The sequence below is a fragment of the Melanostigma gelatinosum genome (assembly GCF_949748355.1).
Source record: "Melanostigma gelatinosum genome assembly, chromosome: 1".
Classification (NCBI taxonomy): Eukaryota; Metazoa; Chordata; class Actinopteri; order Perciformes; family Zoarcidae; genus Melanostigma; species Melanostigma gelatinosum.
The window spans coordinates 10,174,408-10,196,465 of record NC_136634.1 but is presented as its reverse complement, the minus strand read 5'-3'; the positions used below and the strand labels follow the sequence as shown (position 1 = coordinate 10,196,465).

The following is a 22,058-nucleotide window of genomic DNA, read 5'->3' as shown; positions in this document are numbered from 1 at the left end:
ATGCGCACCAAATGTAACAAGATGGCGGAGAGTGCGGAACTGAAGGTAAAGCGAGCCCCTTCATTAGCTTGACAAATAGACGTTTCATATTGTGAGAATTTCATCTCAAACCACAGCACCATTGTTACTGGACAGTAGATACCCAATGAATGTTGCGATCAAAGCATATAATACCAAAACAACAGAGCACTGGCGACCGGAAAACTGTTAGCTGGCTGGCTAGCTTGCTAGCATTAGCTTTGTTATTGTTGCTGACGTTCCGTTAGGCTGCCGCTGCTGTGTGGCTCACCTGCAGATAAGGCCAGATATCGCTTTTAGAAAGATACGAAACCCACGTTCATGACAACGTTTTCAACCCAACGGCACTGTAGTGTCAGCCACTTGACATTCTCAGTAAGCTAGTTCCCCAGGTGGATCTCAATGTTTGTTTTTCAAATTTGGCTCTGTCTATTCCCTGGAAGACGAGCGCAATTTAGCTTCCATTAGCATTGTTTCTGATGAGATGGGACGGTGGACCACGGAATATACCTACTATCCACAGTCGGGATAGCGGCAATGTAACGTATATTGTCGATTACTGTTCAAATAAATGAGATAACGTGAACACTGTAACATTAAGTTTTCTTTCAGTCCGATTACGTTACACCGGCTTCACACTGGCACTGCTGGCTAAATGCTAAAGCTACACTGTCTTCCTCCACCTTCTGACGCTGCTCTCTTAATGTTGGTAATTCTTTTTATTAATTGACAGAAAACGCTCATTGTTACACGCTTTCGTTATGATATGCTCCCTTTATAAACAAATCTCGGCACAGTTGACACTTCTTTGCCTCATATGAGCTGTATTCTGTGTTCTTCTCTTCATTCGTGTGTGGTGCCACATCGCACCTTTTAAACAGTTGTTCACAAGACATTAGTATGGTGGGACATGAGTACATTTACAACAAACAGCAGCATAATACAATGGAGTCACGATCTTTGTGGATATGAAAATGTTTCGGTTTCATATGTTCTGTGGCACAAAGGTGTTGATCCAATGCTATGATGATGTTAAGGTTTGTGGCGTTGCTGATTCTGATTGCATTACACTGTACTGAAGGATGCGTTTTGTTGAGAATGAAAATCCTGTGTCATTAGATTGTTGAAGATGATACTCATGCTGTTGTTTCCACACACCTGCTGAAAGGAAAATAAGTATAAGTTATGTGCTGCCACTGCTTCAAGCCAGAGGGCCATCTCTGCCGAAACAATGTCAGAGTGTCTGTCTGTTAAATATCCCGTGTAAAGATGCTCTTAATGGCTGTCTTTTATTGAGATACTAGCTGGACAAAGAGCAAAAAATCGGTATAAACTCCATAAACGAGTGTTAAAGAAAATGCATGTTTTAAATAAGTGATGAGAAAAGAACTTTTTTCTTTACCTCTTGGGAAAATCAGTTTCCCAGGGTTTTAATAACTGACCATTTTCCCCACTCATTTTTCACCAGCAAATGGTAATGAGCCTTCGAGTTTCAGAGCTCCAAGTGTTGTTGGGGTACGCAGGACGGAATAAGCACGGGCGCAAACACGAACTTTTGACCAAAGCTCTCCACCTACTCAAGGCCGGTTGCAGTCCTGCAGTGCAGATGAAGATCAAAGAGCTCTACAGACGGCGCTTCCCAACCAAAATGGTTTCGCCGGTCGACCTGGCTCTGCCCGGTGTCCACTCTGCCTCCAGCCTGCCTGCTGGCCTTGCCCAGCTGGGATTCGACAGCCACGGTTCCGCATCGCCTCTGCTGCCTGTTTCTTTACTTGGGCCGAAGCATGAGCTGGGTTTGCCTCACCTCCCCTCCGCCCTTCACCCCGTACATCCCGATGTCAAACTCCAGAGATTGCCATTCTACGACGTACTGGATGAGCTCATTAAGCCAACCAGCCTGGGTGAGTCTGCCGCTTCCATGTCAGGAGTCGACATTAGTTAGCCGAGTGATTTCTGTAGGTTTTTTGTCCTCTGACTGTCGTGTTCTGCTCCTGCTTTCTTTTTCGTAGCCTCAGACAACAGTCAGCGGTTCCAGGAAGCATGTTATGCCTTTGCATTAACACCACAGCAAGTTCAACAGATCAGCAGCTCCATGTAAGTGAGGAAGTTCTCTTGTCAGAGATGTGAGAAAAGAAGAAATAATACTGTGAAAACACATTTTCCATGTACTGTTAGTGTTTACATGGTTTAGAAAGCAGGTGTTAGCTGACACAGCAAGCAATCGGAGTCAACTAAGTTGTTATTAGATTATGTGTTAAACCTTTGACCCGGTGGATCTGACTTCTCTTTTAATTCTTTAGGGACATATCTGGGACCAAATGTGACTTTGCTGTTCAAGTTCAGTTAAGGTATGTTGAACACACATTTCTCTTTTAACCAAGAAGTATATCTGTGTAAAGTGAATGGTGGGAACATTTCTTTTGACTGTTGACATCTCAACAGTTGTGCTTCACGCTTCTTTAATTTATTTTCTGCCTTTTATAGATTTTGTTTATCAGAGACGAGCTGTCCCCAGGAGGATCACTTCCCCCCTAATCTCTGTGTGAAGGTTAACGGCAAACCCTGTAATCTCCCGGTGAGTCCAGACAGTTTGTTCTCAGATGTTAAATGTTCTGTGTAACACACTGCCAGTTACTGAGAATCAAGGTCACTGATGTTTGATGTTTTGTCTGCAGGGATATCTTCCTCCAACCAAAAATGGAGTTGAACCAAAAAGGCCCAGTCGCCCCATCAACATAACCTCTCTTGTCCGACTGTCCACCACAGTCCCCAACACAATTGTGGTGTCATGGACTTCAGAAATTGGGAGGGTAAGAAGATCCAAGCAAAGTTTTAGGAGTCAAGTGTCAAAGCCCATTAAGGAGGACCGTAGTCACCTCAGTGTAACTTGTTTGGCTCCTTTTATCTTTTGTTTTGTCAGAGTTTTTCCATGGCTGTTTATCTGGTAAGACAGCAGTCGTCGGCAGTGTTGTTGCAAAGACTACGGGCCAAAGGAATTAGGAACCCTGACCACTCAAGAGCTCTGAGTAAGTTGCCTCTTGATTTTGTGGTAAAAACATAGAACAGGTGTTGCATCTGTAAGTAAAAGACAATCATATCATTTAATTCCTTTCATGTAGACAATCCTGTGCATTTTTGTGGCCTGTTTGATCACGTAGTCACGACAATCTGGAAGTCCCAGGGATTCAATTTAGGACCCAAAGAAGGAACAAAGTTCTGCAAAGTTATTCCGTTATAACGTTAAGTTATAACGATTCCTGAAAATGGCCCTTTGCTCCTTTCAACAGTTGTTTTTTCACACACCTGGAAAACTTTCATCCTGTCATATATTAGTATTGGTCATACAGTGGTATGTGGAGTACACCCAAATGTGATGTTTCTCTTTAAATCGTTGTGTTCTATGTGTATTGATCGAGGATTATTTCTGCTGTAGTTTGAGATCCTGACAAACTAATTAGCATGAACACACTTGGATTAAACAAAGTCATGATTGTTGTGTTGTGCCTTTCTTTTTCTTCTCACAGTCAAAGAGAAATTAACAGCTGATCCAGAGAGTGAGATCGCCACCACCAGCCTACGAGTCTCTCTCCTGTGTCCTGTAAATACTTCACTTTACTGCTGAGTTATTCTAGTCATTGTGAGAAGTATAACCAGTAGCCTGCAGAATACCAGGATAACCAGTTAGTCAACTAGTCATTCAATACATCTACAAACAATGTTTTGACAACAACTGTATTTTAGTCAGCTGACAGAGAGACTAAGTGTGCTTTACCATATACTTATTCTAATTGGAACACTGTTGCTTTGTCCTACAATATCCTCTTATTATACAACTAAGTGGTGTTCATTGTGTGTGTTTTTCTATTTTGTGTTAAAGCTGGGGAAGATGAGGCTGACAATCCCTTGCAGAGCTTTGACATGTTCTCACCTTCAGTGCTTCGATGCTACACTTTACATCCAAATGAATGAGAAGAAGCCGACCTGGGTGTGTCCAGTCTGTGACAAGAAGGCGCCCTACGAGCACCTCATTATCGACGGGTAAGCACAACACGTCACACATTCCTGCTAGATTACTGTCCAACGCCTCGTTTCCAATGCTCGGTTCTGTTCAACTCAACTCCCTTTAGTACTCGTTCCTTTTCTCTGTTTCCTTCTCCACTGCGGTTCGTAGCCCCTCGGTGTAGTAGGGACCCCCGGCTTCATCCTCAACCTGCTGAATCTCTTCTTTGGCAATCAAACAGAGGAACATCTGCACTTTGCCATTTGTACGGCACTCTCTACGCCGGAGTTTAGCAGGCTGACACTTTTTAAGATGTGGATCTATTGCTTTTATCAACTTTCCTGTACCATATTTCATCATCTCATTTGTATCCGAAGCCGACACCAAAGCATCTGAATTGCAGCTTTATAACGTGCCACTAATGCTGTATTTCACAAACTTAAGATGAAGTACTAAAGCCTTTGTATGTCTGGTTGCAAAGTTGTCAAACTGTGTAGAATTGTTCTGCGGTGTTCACAGGTTGTTCATGGAAATCTTGAATAGCTGTTCTGACTGTGATGAAATCCAGTTCAACGAAGACGGGAACTGGTCCCCCATGAGGTCGAAGCGAGAGGTGCAGGACGTGTCTGCTTCGTACAACGGTGTAGACAGCGGTATGTAGCCGGTGTATTTCAGATGCACTCAGTCATTGAGAGCTGTGAGCACAGTGTGACGTAACTCTTCCTGTGTAGATTCGTCTCGGACAGACACGCACGAGCACAAACGGGGATCGTCTCATGACAATAACAAGAACGTTGACGTGATTGACCTGACACTGGATAGCTCCTCGGAGGACGAGCTAGATGATGAGCCGCCTCTTAAAAGGCCCTGTCCCTCGCTGTCACCTGTCTCGCCACCTCCAAGCAAGGGGTAAGTCTCCAACCCATGAACAGGAAGTTAGATCACCATGAGCACGTTTTTGGGATCTTTGTGCTCGGTAGTGTGCTGTACTTTGTCTCTAACCTGATGTGGCGGTGTTTCTTCTCAGAGTGCTGAACCTCCACAGCCAATCGCCACCTGTGAGCAGAGCACCCAGCATGCCCAGCGTGGATACCAGCTACATTCCTCCCCCTCCGCCTCTTATCCAGGACTATCGCCACTATTATCACACAACTAGTGACCTGCCAGGTACACCTGTCACTTGCCTTAAATGATGGATAGGTCTAGATTGTTGTCAAGTCTGTCTTAATACAATAATCACATGCCCATATGTACGTCGAACAACTTTATTGATCGCAGTATTCATTTGTTCTGTCCATACCGGTTGTGAAACATCGTCTTTTAAAGTTACGGTGACGCTAACATGATGTTAAAGCAGCTGAATTAATTGGGCATATTTCAGTGTTATAGTCTTTGTATCACAAAACTCCCCTCTTTGTTACTCCTCAAACAGTGTTTAGATCCTGAGATGTGGTGATATGTCCTCATAGTCGTGTGTAATCCTGTTGCTGGGACAAACCCTCAGCAGGAAATGTGATCACGTGACTGCCAGGATGACGACACCCACTTGATTTGTCTAACTCAATCTGCTGAAGCCTCTTATTAGCTTAAGCTAAGTTTTGACATGGACTGCTGATAATGTCCCTGAGCTCTTTCAGCTGGAGTATTCAAAGTCACTGCCCCCCCCCCCCCCCCCCCAACACCCTATTATTATTATTATTAGTTAATAGTAGTAGTATAGAGTTGGATAGGGCTGTTCAATGAACCCTACCTTCATTTCCTCCATGAGCTGTGTGTCAAAGCCACTGCTGCAGCTCCAGCTGGTCGGGGGGGTAAGGGGGCCAGACTACAAGGGAAGGGTCCTTTCACTGCCAGTATGGACAGGATGAATGATTACACCAACCAATCATTCTCTCAATGCACATATTGTTTGAATAGACTTGCCATAATCCAAGAAAACAATCTTTGAAGACAGACGTTTGTATATTGTTGAATCAACTATAAATACTGGGAGTGTATTTGCAGAATAGGGAAATGAACCTTTTCCTTTTCTTACAGATCTAAATTTCTTCTCCTTCCTCCAAGGCGACAATCAGGTATTTACTCAAACACATGAACTTCGGCAGCATCGTACGTTTATGTGTGGTTGTTGTGTTGATGGTCATTCTTTTCTGTCCTGTTAGCATTACAACATGGTGATGGCTGCCGCGGCAGCTGCATCAGCATCAGCCTCGGAGGACCACGACTTGCTCCTGAACCGCTTCCTGCCCTACGGCTCCTCTCCGATGCTACGGGAGCAGCCGGGCACCCCGGGGAGCAGCACGCTGGCAGCCACCAACGGGGGCAGCAACAGCGGCAGCACCAGTAGTTTGGTGTCTTCCAGCAGTCTGCGGGACCGCGACAAAGACAGAGACAGGGACAGCCACAGCATCTCAGGGTTGTCGAGGTCCTCGGTGGAAGCTGCAGCGGCGGCAGCCATTTATGGCTCCATATCTGACGTTATCTCTCTTGACTAGACCCACACAAGACTGAAAGACATGTGAGACCTCCAGGACAGGAGTTCTTTGTAAATAAGGAAGGGTAAGATGAAAGAATACAGTGCTATGTACAGAGAGGAAAATCTATTTTCAATTTTACTTATCATATGTATATAAACTTAGGACGCTTCTTGTCCGGTGAGTTACTTCAGTTGATATTTTTCTGTGAATACTGAAGACTTTTTCACATTTCTTCATGTGGTCCTTTGATTATATTGTACCTTTTTGTACCTGGTTTTTACAGTTTTGTTTTCGATATTCCATGTCAATTGCATTATTTCAGTATATTATGTGCACAGAACCCAATGAGGTGACACCTTATGTAACATGATATTTAAAGTATAAAAAAAAATGGGCATTGTTATAGATGTACAAAGGGCAAGTCACGGCAAAACAGGAACATGTGTAACACTTTTTATTTCCTAAATGGCATCATTTCTGTCAAAGCTGTCTTGATAGCAGAAAGATCTCGCCATTTTTGCCATCACTGTAGATTTTTCTGTCAGACATCGATGCTGTGGTCATTTAATTTTCAAGGAATTATTTATGATGTAAGTTATGTTGTATGTGTGCTGTTTTTAAAGAAGCATTCCTTATGCCTCTAGGAACTGTTGCCACTAGAATTGAAAATGCTAGATCCTTCTGTTGTCAGAACTCTGCACTCTTTGCCTGTTCCAGTCAATCAAATATGACCCATAGTGTATAGTTTAGACTATACCGAAATTACATATGAACTGGGAGAAAGTCAGTATTGTAAGACAACGTGTAAATGAATGGCACTAGTCCAGCAAGCAGCCTTCTTTTTGTGCAAGTTTCTTCTAAAGTGCACCTGTTTTATTTTGAATATCACACTTAAAATTATGCCTGAAAGACTAAAGCGTAGTGGCCGGTTGACATCTTTCAACACAGCTAGTTGAGGTAATTTGACATTTCTTGATGCATTTGTGTTATTGTAGCACTTGATCGTTACACAAAGGCTGTGTGGAGCAGTGAAGAGTCCACAGTTGCAGGGAACACTTCAAGAGTTGTTTTCAGCTTTCTGTGTCCCTGCAAATTGCCTGAAAAGCTCACGTGGTGTGTGCTGTGCAGTTCCTTACTGAGGCCACGGGATGCAGAGCCTTTCTGCTGCAGCCTGTGAGAGAACAGTGACAGCGTATTCTTTTGAGTGTATCACAACATGCATTTTGGCCCTGAAGTTAAAACTATTGAAGTTATTATGGCTGCATCCCCTCCCCTTTATTTTTCTTGACTTGTGCTTACAACTAGGGTTATTTATTATCATATATATTTTAAGCATTTGTTTGATTTGTGAATATGCATTACTGTCATTGTATGTGATATTTCTTTTGTAATTATATAATTAATGCTATTTAAAGATGTCATAGTTGCTTGACATGCATTGTAACATTTTCTGTTTGTTTTACTATCAGATGATGTCAATAACTCAATAGAGGCTTTGATCATTTTGAATCGCTACAAGGTCTACTGTGCTGTTTGATATTTAATTCAACAGATAGAAAGTGCACATAGTTGCTCTGAAGGCAGTGCTGACTCAGCTGCATGGAAAAAATCCTTAGCTTCATCACAGTTTAATACAGCACATGCTTGTAGTATGTGAAGGACATTGAGTAACCAGAATTTGCTGTAGAGAAACACCAATATGTTTAGAAATGGTGTCATATTACAGTTCTTCCACCAGAGGGCACTAATAATGAAAGTCAGAACTAAATTTCCTACCAAACCATCCGATAGTTGTTGAAACATTTTACTTCAAAAAAAACCCAAACATCAACCTCATGGTCGTGCTACAGGGAAAGAGTCCGCAGGATCCTCTGTGAGCCATGAATGTCTGTATCCATCCAGTAGAAAACGTTGGGTTACTGTATACAAATTTTAAATTTGGGGTATCTGAATCAGAAATCACAAAATAAAAAATTTTGTATACCTATTGTTTAATTTAAATCCCAAATTTGTCAGCCCACTTCAAACGGCTTAAATATTGAAAATTGAATGTATTGACTGCCAATATGCCAACATTGAGATGTTGGCATATTGGCAGTCAATACATTGCTTTTCAGGGACATTTTGAGGTGGTGGCTCAACAGGTGTTGGATTCAGTCTTCAGATTGATTTGTGTGTCCTTAAGTAGTGGCAGGGACGTTGATGTGGTGAGTGTCTCCAATTATTGTTGGAATGCTGTTAAGCATTCCAACTATTGTTATCCTGTTTCTTTATTCCTCTATTTCTTCCGTCCCCCGTTTCATCGCAACGCTTCTTAATTTTTTAAGCTACAGAAACCGTTCAACTATCAAAATGTTCAGCTCATGTCTGCTATGACTTTTTCTATTTCTAACCTTTAAACTTTTTGAATTAAGCTTTTAGCAACTTTATTTTGAATGGGATCTCTATGGAGAATATTTACAAATCCTCTTAAACTTCAACTTTCAAATCCTTCAACTTCCTCATACGTTCAGCTACAGACACCATTTCAACTTTCAAATGTTGAGAAAACCCTTAACTATTGCCAACATGATTCAGCTTTTTGATATCTTTTAAACTTTTTGAACTGCAGCAATTTAACTTTTATGATTTTTCAGCCCTTTTCTGACTTTATAATGGGTGTGTATTGCGCAGCTTAGAGTGCCTGATGTCACCGCTAGAGTGAAGAGCAGCTTGAGATTCTTGTGAAAAAAACATTTGTGTTTTGCCACTGTGTCCACAATCTTCACTCTTCATGCATAATTTCTGGACGTGGAAGTAGCTAATATTGTCCTTGTCGTAGAAAAATTACTGTAGAATCCCACAGATTTCCACATTTGACACGGAAGCCGTTAATTGAGAGGAAAACCAACTTTCTGCTCCATAGAGACCAATGTTAAATTTTGCTTCAAAAACATCTTCCAAAGAACACGGTACCCCATTTCTAGATCGCCAGTTAAGCCACATTTTTTACACTACAGACACAATTTTTACAGGATCTGTTCTTCAACGCATCCTTCCCCTCAATTATTAATATCGGAGCAATAGGAGCTACGGTTATGGGAGTTTTGATGATTTGTTTGAGAGGTGTTTCCCTGTTTTATCTCCATGAAATGGCTTCAGGCACACAGGTGTTCGCGATTGAGCCAATTAGTGATGTTGATAAACACACAGACTCACAGACACACGCGCACATACACTCCTCTCCCTCTCTCTCTCTGTGTCTCTCATACAGTCATTCAGGTCTTAGGGATCTTTAGAGGTCTTAACCCCCCCCCCCTCCCCCCCCACACACACACATACACACACACGCCATTTTAAAATAAAAGCCCCACAGAATGTATCCTAACTGAAATGCTTGTGATGAGCCTGTCATTTAATAACCGGTTTGTGTTTATCTAACATTATGATTCTGTCTCCTCTCCCCTTCTCCCCCACACCCTACACCCCATTTCAAAATAAAAGCCGCAGAGAGTGAATTCTAACTGAACTGCTTGTGATGAAGCCTGTCATTTAATAACCTCTGTTTATGTGTCAAACATGATGATTATGTCTCCTCTCCCCCTCCCTCCCCCACCCAGTCCCACCCTTTCAAAATAAAAGCCTCATGGATTTACTGTATTTAAACGTTTCGCTCAAAATTAGGCTTTTTTGTTGAAATAATGAATGCTCTTACTAATACTGCGACAACTACTACTACTGCTAATATTTCTAGTATTACCACTACTACTACAACTTTTGCTGTTGCTACTATTACTACTACTGCTACTGCTATTACTACTACCATAAATATTATTACTACCACTACTGCTATTACTACCACTACCACTACTATTATTACTGATACCACAACTGCTAGTACGGCTATTCCTGCTACTACCAGTACTAATAACCAGTACTAATACTACTACAGCTATTAGTACGACTGCTGATACTACTACTTCTACTACTTCTTCTAATTACAAATACTTCGACTACAACTTCTACTACTACTGCTACTACAAATATCACTACTGCTACAACTAGTACTTATTCAAATGCTACTCATACTTATACTGCGAATAATACTTCTACTACTACTACAACAAATATCACTACTGCTGGAATTCTTTTAAGCTACAGAAACCGTTCGAATGTCAAAATGTTCAGCTCTTTCAGGAGAGGGGTGATATAACTTCATATTTGTAATATTTTTGGATTATTCAGCTTTTTGCAATTTTTTTTAAATTGGATATCTATTTTCAGCAATGTTTTGACATTAATTTCAGCTTTCAGCATTCCAACGCATTTTCAGCAGGAAATGCATTTTCTAGTTGATTCTTAAAAGTCTTATTTTTACCTACAATCAACAGCATTCTGGGCAAAATCAAGAGGAAATCTCCTTGTTCGGACACTCTGCTGATTCTCATCTTTTCACGGGTCTGTACTTGATTAGAGTGATGAGGTTGTACGTAATGTTACAGCTCCGCTCCATTTAAGTGTGTCAGTGAGCCAAACACTAGCACACCTAACAGGAAGGAAGCCACCAGGGTCGATACAGACAGAGGGGTGTTAATGGAACCAAAGGAAGCTTTCATCATCTTTTGTACAACCTTTATATGAAACACTATTCTGGGTTTGCAGTGAAGTATATACTGTAAATAATGTTTATACATTTTAAAAAACTGACCATATAGTCCCCACAATCTAATCTCTGAATGCTGAAAAATATAAGGCAGGTCATGTCGCAAGTCTTTGAAAATGTGGGTTGGTTACATTTTAAGGACTTTACACTCAATAGCCTACCAATGTTTCTGTTTTTAGGAAATTCAAATAGGCTAATGGGATGATGCATTTGAAAAAATATGAAAATCAGAACACGTTATTCATTTTTTGCTTGCTGGAAAACGTTTGCGTTGCGTTACAGTTGCGTTGGCTGAATTGTGACGCATGGCCTCAGTTTTTCTATTTAATTTGCATTCACAAGTCTTTCAGCCATCTAACTGTTTTAAAACATACTACTAAAATACCGACAGACAACGGTCACTGCATACGACAAAACGTATTCAAAAGACAGTTATTTTCACGTCACATACATTTGTATATTTGGTGTTTCATTTCGAGCATGGCTGTATAGCGACGTTCAGGCAAAGGAACGTAAATGCTCTTTGCTTTCAGGCGCATCTCTCGTCGCGGTATTAATGCGTCATTGTGTTGGTTATGACGGATTTAGAGAGCGGCGCCGTTTCAGACTGGAATGGGAGCTAGCAATTTTCCCCATATTTTGATAGTTTAGTCCGTGAATGGCGCCGAAACAGGACCCGAAACCTAAATTTCAAGAAGGTAACAAGTTGTCTGTTTTCATTTCTGGTGGATTCACAGTGCCTGTCGGTGCTAGAGCCTTCGGAAAGGTCCGAAACGTTAGCTAGCTTTAGCACTGCCGCCGCCGAAATGCTAGCGTTGCCTTCATTGTTGTTGCACATACCAGGTCTTGATGGTTTATTTATTTTACCGCGGTAGTTATTTACTTTACAACATGGTGTCGTTTCAGCAGTACGTTTGTATAACTGTAGCGTCGCGGTTTGATTTGCTGCAGTATAGCTAGCAGCTAACGTAAAGCGGTGTCTTCATTCATGCAGCGTTAGCTCCCCATTGATTTAACCGCCCACCTCTCACCGTGGACTGTTAGTTGAAGCTAGCTGGCTAGCGGCTAACTGTGTTTTCTTCTGCAGCTCTCTTTAACATGCAAAGTACATCATGTCTTCAAAGTACTTTAGTGTTTTTTGTTAGTGTGTCAAATCAACTTTTCACATGAAAAAAACTTTTCACGTGAAAAAAATTAATAGTCATAGTATTAATCAATAGTGAATAGTGATTGATTAAATAAGTAATTGTAATATATATATATATATATATATATATATATATATATATATATATATATATATATATATATGTATTGGTTACTCATTGTTTTAATTAAATTGTACAAAAAGTTTGTTTTTAGAGCTGAGTGAATTTCGTGTCTGACATTATAAATCAGAACATAGTTGTTTATTAAAAGTGGTGTGCAGTATCTAAGATACTATAATTACATATTATGACATTCATATATAGTCTCAATTAAAAGTTGTGTAAATTAACGTTTTGCAAAGTGCTACAAGCTCTCTAATGAGGGTAGACATGATAAGTCGATTAATTGATTATTTGACAGAAAATTTATTTTAACTATTTAAATTATCAGTATCTAAGTTATTTACCAAATGTCGTTATTTTCATCTTATTTTTTTGTTTTTTTTCTTGTATATTACATAATTATGAACTGAATATCTCTTGGTTTTAACAACTAAATCAGATTTTTGTAAAATATTCAACAGACAAATCGAGAATGAAAATAATGTTAAGTGTTATGCTCAGCCCTTCATACATCATGTGAAGTCTGCTGGTAAATCAAACTCTTGTCTGACTCCAGTAGATTTAATGTGATCCGAGTGTGTGGCTGAAACATATTTCAAAACTTTAATGTCATTATTGTTCTCGGCTATTAGACAGAGACCGGTGTTGGTTGCTGATGTGCAAGAATTTAAGTTTACGGTGTAATTATTGTTTTTGTGTGTAAGAGTAGTTTAGTCAGCGTTACATTTTCACCGTGTTTTACTTGGACTGCTCTCATGCTGATTTTAATTGACCAACACTCTGTTCAGGTGAAAGAGTGCTGTGTTTTCATGGGCCATTGCTCTACGAAGCTAAGGTAGGCTGCCTTAGTTAGCCTGTTACTCTGATCATGTGATCATCCTCCTCTGTGTCTCTGATATGAACCCTTTGTTTTTTGTGACCATGATTTATGTCTTTCTTTGCAGTGTGTTAAGATAAACATCAAGGAAAAACAAATCAAATACTTTATTCATTACAGTGGTTGGAACAAGAAGTAAGTTCTGGTTCAGATAAAACTAACCTTTCAGAATAGTGCAGTAAAAGATTTCCCATGTGCTTCATTTCTTGGTGTTTTTATATTGCAGCTGGGACGAATGGGTTCCTGAAAGCAGAGTGCTGAAGTATGTGGACAGTAATCTGCAGAAACAGAAAGAGCTTCAGAGGGCCAATCAGTAAGTCTATTCTTCCTTTTTATTAACTTTAGTGTTTACAGATACCGCTAGGAAGAGTGGTTTTATGGAAACATGGTCCACAGAGAGAGAGAGAGAGAGAGAGAGAGAGCAAAATACACTCATTGTCTAATTTGAGTATAAGATAGCATTCTACATGATTAACATTGTATATAAGACCTGATGTGTTACAACACACTGGGGCTCACAGACCAGTCTAAATGAATGAGAAGCACTGCCAAAACAAAACACTACAGATGGGGTTTGTTAAATATATTATATCTGAATATAATAAACAAACTGTAGTCTGACTTTAATATGAATGATGTATTCTGAAGTCATGTTTCTCTTGCTGTAGAGACCATTATGTAGAAGGGAGAATGAGGGGTGCTGCGCCAAATAAGAAGATACCTGCTCCACCGCAGAAAAATGATGTGTGAGTTTACGCCATTTGTTATCCTACATGTCAGCTGCTGTGATGTGGTCTGATACATTTTAATGATTCTTTATTATTATTATTTTAACACTTGTCTTGTTTTGTCTTTTGTAGGAAAACCAAAAAGAACAAACAAAAGCGTAAGCATGAATGTCCTGTTGTGTGTTTATATGGTAGACACCTTTTTGAATGCATGCCCTCCAAAATCAGTCGGCAGTTTTTTTGCACAGGTGTGTTTCCGTTAGCTTTCCAACAAAAGCTGTGAGCTATCAAGCGAATACAAGCAGAACTAGAGTCATAGCAGGATGTCACAATCACTTTGGCGTTTACTTTTTCTTATGAAGGAAATAACGGTTGAGTTCTGATCGGTTCTGATCTTGCAGCTCCTGGTGCAGGAGAAGGGACGAGTTCAGGAGGAGACCCAACCCACCCTCCCCGAAAGAAGAGGGCACGCGTTGACCCAACTGTTGAAAGTGTAAGTTCATAAATATCAACGATGTTTCTATATTTATACTGAGCTGAAGTGAAAGTAACTGAGTCAGAAGTCTAATTCTCTGCAGGCATGTTTCGGAGGATGGAATGACTTTAACTGCGTGAACGTTCTGCCAAAAAGCTTCTTTCTTAAATGTGTTCCTGTCCACTCAGGAGGAGACCTTCATAAATCGAGTGGAGGTTAAAGTAAAGATCCCAGAGGAGCTGAAACCGTGGCTTGTGGATGACTGGGACCTGATCACACGGCAGAAACAGGTTAGAACCTTTAAAATCCACACAGCATTCTTCTTCATTGATGTTATCACATATATTTCTAATATAACTCGGGGGTTCCTGCAGATCCTTAAAAGGCATTGAATTGAATTGTTAAAAAGGCCCTTAACTGGTATTAAAATGCCTGAAGTCAATCTTTCAAAAGTCTTAAAAATGCTAAGACATGAGATGTAGTAGATTTTACCAATTTATCTCATTAGCACTAACGTCACGCAGATCCGCATAGCGGAACCAACACAGATTTTATCTCCTGAGAACAGAGGATCCTCTGTCTGCTAGCTAGCTGTCACTGTAGCTACACTGGGAAGTGCATATTCAGCAAAAAATGGCTATTTAACTGGGATTTAATTTAGTCTGAAACCGGTACGAGGTAATGCGTACGAGGCTCGTTGTTGGGGTTCAGAGCAGAGAGGACAATGAACAATCATGACCTGGGTGTCGCTCTTCCAAAGAAACCCTGATGACGTTTCCAAAGTTATGTATCAGTTTCTTTTTGTCCTTTTTCATTTATGCCTTCAGCTTTTCCACCTACCTGCCAAAAAGAGCGTTGATGCAGTGCTTGAAGATTATGCAATCTATAAGAAATCACGAGGAAACTCTGACAGCAAGTAAGAATACACATTACTTTTCATTTTTTTTTATGTGACATGAATTGCTGCTGGTTTGCTCTCTGTGTCAAAGAGATCCAACTTGTTTTTCCTTCACCCCTCAGGGAGTTTGCTGTGAACGAGGTGGTTGCTGGTATCCGGGAATATTTCAGTGTCATGCTGGGGACGCAACTTCTCTACAAATTTGAGAGGCCGCAGTACGCAGACATCCTGGCCAACCACCCGGATACGTCCATGTCTCAGATCTACGGCGCCCCTCACCTACTTAGACTCTTTGGTAAACACATTACCCGGCTGTAGTATTTGTTTTATTCATGAGAAGAGCAGCGTTAATGCATTGCTACATAAAACATCTGTAGCAGTCCGCCTATAGAAGTAATCCCAGTAAAAGTAGAATTAGCTAAATACGGTATTTAATCACCAATGGACTCGCCTCATTTGTTGAGCCACAATGTTTATCCCTTCTCAGACTTATGGGAAATGGTGTGCATTAAAGGCAGCTAAAAAATACAAATAATAAATAAACACAAGCATTTTTCAAAATACTACGGTATTGTACTGTAGGTCGGGCTATGGTAAGAAGAAAGAATGCATGTGTTGCTCCTCGCATGTACAAAAAACAAAGAGATTGAATATGTTTGTGTCTGGGCTTCTGAACTGTATGTAGCTGCTATAGCGTTAGCATAAAACACCAAGTTTGTTAACAGACTTCTGACTTCTGAGACACATGGCAAATATAACATCTGACTTTTCACAGTTCTGACTTAAAAATCCCTTTTAAAAAAGGAAAATCAACATTTAAAACAGAGAATCGGGGCATTGGTGTTCAATTCAAGCCATCATCAGTGAAGTTATTGAAATGTTTCCTATCCTTAATGCAGACGAGGTTTGCGGCCGCGTTGTGTGTAAAATGCTGCCTTTGTTTGGTTTTCAAAGTGAGAATTGGAGCTATGCTGGCGTACACTCCTCTGGACGAGAAGAGCCTTGCGCTGCTGCTCAGTTATCTACAAGACTTCCTCAAGTGAGTATTCACAAAGCTGTCATTGATGAGGCTCGTAGCGATTCACCTGCAGCAGTAATGAACACAATGTAACTTCCCTTCCAGGTATCTTGTAAAGAACTCTGCATCGCTCTTCAATGCAAGTGACTATGAAGTTGCCCCTCCAGAGTACCACCGCAAGGCAGTTTAAGGTTTTCTTATTTCCGGATCTGAAGCCTTTGTGTGTTGAAGTTTGGAGACAACGTTCGTTGCCTGTCGAAAGGATGTGATTTCACAGAAAAGCCTTCGGAGAACTGATTGTGCGAGATCCGTTGATTTATTAAGGAAGACAAAGGTGTCACACTAATCCCTGGACAAATTCATTTTCTTTCATGTGGAAAGCTGCTGAGTACGCTCTTCCTGTATTGGTATGTTTTTGAGTACCACTTTTTAGTTTCTATGATACTTCTTTTGTCCGGTGGTTTACCAAGATCTTTTGAAAAGGAATTTCATCATGATTATTTTTTTTGTTTCCTGTCTTGGTGCGGATGCTGGCTAAATTTGTCTTGTAGGCTGTCATCATTTTCTAATAAAAACCTCATTCTCAAGTTGCTGCTGTATCTGATTGGAACCAAATGTAAGATGGTTGGATCAAGGTGGACGTTAGTGTCCGTCTCTTCATCTCCGGGGAGAATTACATTTCTTCTTCTTGTTATTGGTACTGTTGTTACTGACGGCAGTACATCCTCCTAATGTGAGCATATTGTCTCGTCTTAAATGCTCTAATCTCTTGTCTATGAAAATACTTAATGGATCAAATGGATTTAGACAAGTGTACATTTTGTTTATTACTTTGACGATCCGTATCCTCAAATTGTCAGTTTGCAACTGTACACACATAGTACTGCATATGTGTATTGGTTATTTCATATCACTCCAAGAGGAACTGATGTCAATGTGAAACAACTAAATGCGTTCTGCTTACTTTGCATTAATTCTAATTGAATATGAAAGACAAGCATAACTGAAAAAGGCCAATATCGTTAAAATGTCTGTCAAATGTTAAAATAATAGTTAAATAAATGCTGATTCAATATTTAAAACTCAATGAAATGCCTACATTATTAATGACGCAGTCATTCAGTGTTTAAACCATTTGAAATTTGGATAAATATTGAAATGTTATAAATGGCAATTACATGGTTCAAACATAATTGGACAGATGTACAAAGGTAATTGTTCGATGATAGATTGTTAGAATCCCTTACAAACTGTTTCTCAAAGTTGGGTCAACAGGTCAAGCTCGAAGAAGTGGATCATTTAACACTTGAAGACACCTGAGCAGTCTGTCTGCTGAAGACGAACCTGTCGATGGAGTTTAAAGGCAGAATGACGAGGATGTGTCTGTTGTTTGGAAACACATCTATGAAGTCGGCCTCTCCTCCCTGGCTTAAGACACCAGAAGGGCACAGCCGTGACTTCCCTAACCACGTTAAGGTACTCTGACTCACTGGAGGTGCTCTGCAAGTATTAGACTGCCATTGGCCACTGATTTCAGCCAGCATTAACATTTAAACATTTTGAATTGAAATTGAGCATCATGTTGTGAGTTACATGAGGTCATTAAACTAGCAGGAGAGCGATAGACAGACAGTGAGGATGTCTGCTCAGGTGAAAGCACTTTGAGGAGGTGAACCCAGGTGTTTCAAATACCACATTGTGGTCTCTTTCTGCTGTTGGGCTGGGATAGATTTATGCAACAGATGAATTTAGGCGTCTGTCTGAGACATTGAGCATTGACTTATATTTTGAAATCACTGTTTTCAAAGTTGTTTTACGTGAAGATCTTACTGTCCTGCTGTCGGCCTGTTCATCCGATCTATCATGGCTCTGCTGGGATTAACAGGTACTTGATTAGTATATTCATGTCCCTGCTCTATCTGGTTTCTTTAGTCCACATGGGGTGTTTGAGTAGCATCCATACACTGACTGCAGCCTGCTTTATTTCAAAATGTGGCTTTGTGACTTCAGCAAAGATACCGTCCTATTTGTTTTAAGTGACAGAACTGATGACTTCCTATGAATTGGACAGGTGGTCTTAATCTAATCACTGAACAGAAACGTTCTCATGCCAGTGCTGTAGTTCTGCCTGAAAGCTTTTATTATTCCAACCTTGTTAACATCATTTCAATCAAAGGGAGGAATATGCTCAAACTTCCAAAACCACCTGTGAGCTTTTTCCTCTTATATTGTCTGAGATTATTTTCCTGCTCTGATGGTTTGGAGTCATCAAACCAGCTTCTCCTGCTGCTGGTGATGGAATAACATCCCGGTGATGGAAAGCATGTGGTGCAGTCCAGAGTATTTTGGTGAGGAAAGAAATGTAATAGGCTATTGAAACCAGGCCACAGCCCCTTCCTCACCTCTCTGGACTTAAATGTGTTCAGCAGAATCCCCTCCCCCCCCCCTTCCACTCTTCCACTGTTGTGACTTGCTTGACATGAAAAGAGAAGCATAATATTAGTTTCAGGCTGATTTGTGGTTTTGTCTGTGTCAGCTGCTCGCAGTTGTTATGGCAAGAGCAGTTCAGACCGTTTCAAGAAGAATTTCTTTAATCCAATTTCCCCTGGCCTTAACCGGGACCATATGTTTTCACTGGAGTGTGTTCTCAGATCACAGCGCCCTGATGGCTTTTAACAGCCCATCAGAAAGACTGACGCTCACACAGGACTCCTCTGCAGTTCCGTTCAGGGAGACACCTCAGTTCCTGCTCCTTTCTTGGCTCCATTACTGCTGCGATTAACACTTTACACATGGCGTTGCATGCAGGGGTCACCAAGAGGCCTTCCTCTGGTGTGAGGGCCTTCATGTAACCCTGGTGACACAGAGCCCTCGTGCTTTCATTACCCCATAGATGAGAGAGACCTATGCATGATACAGCCACGGCTAATGAGGCTGGGTTCACGTCTTGAGTGATGGTTTCAGCAGGTTTCCCTCCACATTTGTCTGTGCTGGTCGGCCAACCAAACGACACACTTCAGACAGGACTGCAGGAGCCGCTTGGATCAGGGATCAGAAATGACGAGTTCATTGCTCTTTGGGGACGATTGTAGGATTTAACAGCATATTTTAGCATTTATGTGGCTCTGCAAATAAGCTTTTGCTCTAACATAAACATCAGTGGTGGAAAGTGCATTCATTCAAATACTCTTCAATTTTAAGGTGTTTTACATACGTTTCTCCATTTTACTAGGCCTATACTTCTACTCACTAGTGTTACAGTTCAGAGAGAAACAGCATTTTGAAAGCATTATAAGCCAATATATTTTTTGTAGATTCCGCTGGTTGCCAGGCAACTGGTCTGATCAGGAAATTGTCTGTTACATAACTCTTAACTAACTCAAATAAGCATATTTTCCAAAATGTCAAACCCTTTTCTTTAAACCTGGAGTACCAGAGTTTTTGTTGTTGTTGTTGTTTTGGCCACCTGCAGAAACGAGCTGTGAACACAACACTGACATCAGCTTTCAAGTTCATATTAAGAGCTTGATATCAAACAGGTGCCTATTTACACCCAGCAGTTAAGGAGGAACTATCCTTCATTTGGAGTCGAGGTTCCGGCCAACAGAACAGAAGTCCAACATTCACTCTCTTTTAGCTCTGTTTTTGTTCTCCGCCAACTCCTAAGAGAAATATCTGTCTCATGAGCAGCTAATGCTTAACTCTCAACTATGTTCACCAACTAGTCGCTAACGTAACCGTGTGTCTGTTTGGTGTTGAGCAGGTAACGTTGCTGTAGTCGGGTTAAATAGCTTGCCTGGTGTGGCCTAAAACACAGAGCCGTGACAGTGAGTGAACCAAAACAGCAAAGTGGAGCGTCAGATTCATCATGATTCTCTGGAGAGTCATCACTACGAGTGAACTCTTTTGCATTGTCACGTTTTCGCAATATAAATATAAATATATATATTTATATAAAAATATAAATTCTAGCAGTTTAAAGTGAAAGATCTCAATACTTTTTCCACCACTGAAAACTGTTTGATTTGGTGTAATATTGTGTGATAGCCACCAGATGGCAGGATTTCACCGGACAATGCCTCTCGTCTTCTGCTTCCCCCCCCATTAGACAACAAATGTGATCAGTTTAACTGACTGATGAAAGTCATTTTTCTCGACATGATTCCTTCAGAGCGTATCCATCTGCTTCATACCCTCTGAGGTGAAAAACCGTCCGTGTTTAATGTGGTTGTGAATGTTTCCCCAGACTAGGAGTTAGTGGTAGACTAATTACACAGTGGGCATGCAGCCTCCGTAGCACACTGCTGCCAGAGCCTTGTGTGACTATATCTCATTAGTGTTGGAAAAGTGCATTTGCCACAAAGGGCTGCGGTCACTCTGAGCCATTAAAACATGAAAGAACATACCCCGCTCTTCTGGAAAAGGAATTTGCAAGACATAAACAGCCTGTAAAATGGAAAACTACATCTGTGTCCATTTGTTTTCCTGAAAGGCGGCCAGATTTGGTAATTCTTACTGAAATTCTTTCCAATAACAGAGAGCAGTCCAAATAAAGGGAAGGACTGTTTGATCCATCTGGTTTCAATGCAGCGTAGTAGTGGTTTTGTACACAGGATCTTGACTCAGTGGGAAACGAAGAAATCGCGGAGGCTTCAGAGCATGTTGGGGCCTTTGCTCAATTTACACTCTGGGTTTATCGTGTGTGGTGAGCCCTGCTCGCAGCTGGAACAGGAACCACCACAGAGCAGAGGTGGAAAGTAACCAAGTACATTTATATTTACACTGTATGCTTCTTTATACTTCTGCTCAACCACATTTTAGGGGCAAATGTTGTACTTTTTACACCATTCATTTGACGGCTGTAGTCTTTATACATTTGCTTGCTCATTAGGTTTTCTAATCTGAGTGATACTATAATTTGTGATAATCAGTAACTTCCTTAGTATAAAATTTGTTCATTCATAAAATGTCTCTATTTTTAATTATCAATCACTGGGATTCAATTTCAAGAAATTGAGGAGACTTCAGGTAGTTTTGTGACTTGTAGTAGATTATTTTGCATTTATTACTACATTTACCTTTTCAAAAGGAAAAGTCAGAAGATCAATAAAGTCTGTATTTGACCTCCAGAGAACATGAATGAGATTTTTCAGTCTAGTCCACTGACACCACTACACTAACGTGGCTACGCCCACGAGGATCAGAGGACGGTATGTGCAGCAGAAGTATTTAGTTGTTCTGCTTTTCCCCTCTGTGTATCATTTGGAGTCCCCTCAAGTTTGCCTTATGACCCCTTGTTGGGGCGCTGGCCCCCAGGTTGGTAACTAGTGTCCTTGAGTCACAATACACACCACTAAGTGCGAGTGTTGAGACCTCACCTCAGCTAGTTAGTGTCCGGGTATAAGTGAGCCCGTCAATGAAATGTTAATTTAATCTACAGGGACCTCACTATTATTAGACTTCACCTTGCCAGAAAATGTAGCTTTCTTTTGATGTTGAGAGGGGATGTAAAAGGCTGCGAACTGGCAGCTCTGAATATCTAATAAGATAACCCTCAGTCTCTCTCCCTCATTAGGCTGAATACTGAGCTAAAACACCTTTTCATGTCACCTTAGTAAACAGCTTAATGCGTACCTCTTTCATCTGCTATTCCC

General features: G+C 40.7%; 2 protein-coding genes across 2 annotated transcripts; both read left to right on the top strand.

Moving 5' to 3' along the window:
* On the top strand, positions 1 to 7,939 carry pias1b (protein inhibitor of activated STAT, 1b; the record flags this gene model as incomplete). Its single annotated transcript, XM_079271200.1, has 14 exons — positions 1 to 45; positions 1,487 to 1,919; positions 2,028 to 2,112; positions 2,319 to 2,366; positions 2,503 to 2,593; positions 2,694 to 2,828; positions 2,939 to 3,044; positions 3,543 to 3,616; positions 3,896 to 4,056; positions 4,538 to 4,671; positions 4,750 to 4,927; positions 5,046 to 5,185; positions 6,056 to 6,093; positions 6,181 to 7,939. The coding sequence occupies 14 exons, from the start codon at positions 1 to 3 to the stop codon at positions 6,511 to 6,513; spliced, it is 2,001 nt and encodes a 666-aa protein (XP_079127326.1). The 3' UTR covers positions 6,514 to 7,939.
* A 3,775-nt stretch (positions 7,940 to 11,714) lies between these two features.
* morf4l1 (mortality factor 4 like 1) lies at positions 11,715 to 16,991 on the top strand. The gene is made up of 12 exons (XM_079271264.1): positions 11,715 to 11,835; positions 13,197 to 13,243; positions 13,353 to 13,420; positions 13,512 to 13,598; positions 13,954 to 14,031; positions 14,146 to 14,171; positions 14,415 to 14,506; positions 14,677 to 14,778; positions 15,316 to 15,404; positions 15,509 to 15,681; positions 16,341 to 16,425; positions 16,510 to 16,991. Exons 1-12 carry the CDS (start codon positions 11,796 to 11,798, stop codon positions 16,592 to 16,594), a joined length of 972 nt encoding a protein of 323 aa, XP_079127390.1. The 5' UTR covers positions 11,715 to 11,795; the 3' UTR covers positions 16,595 to 16,991.
* Positions 16,992 to 22,058: the final 5,067 nt, after the last annotated feature.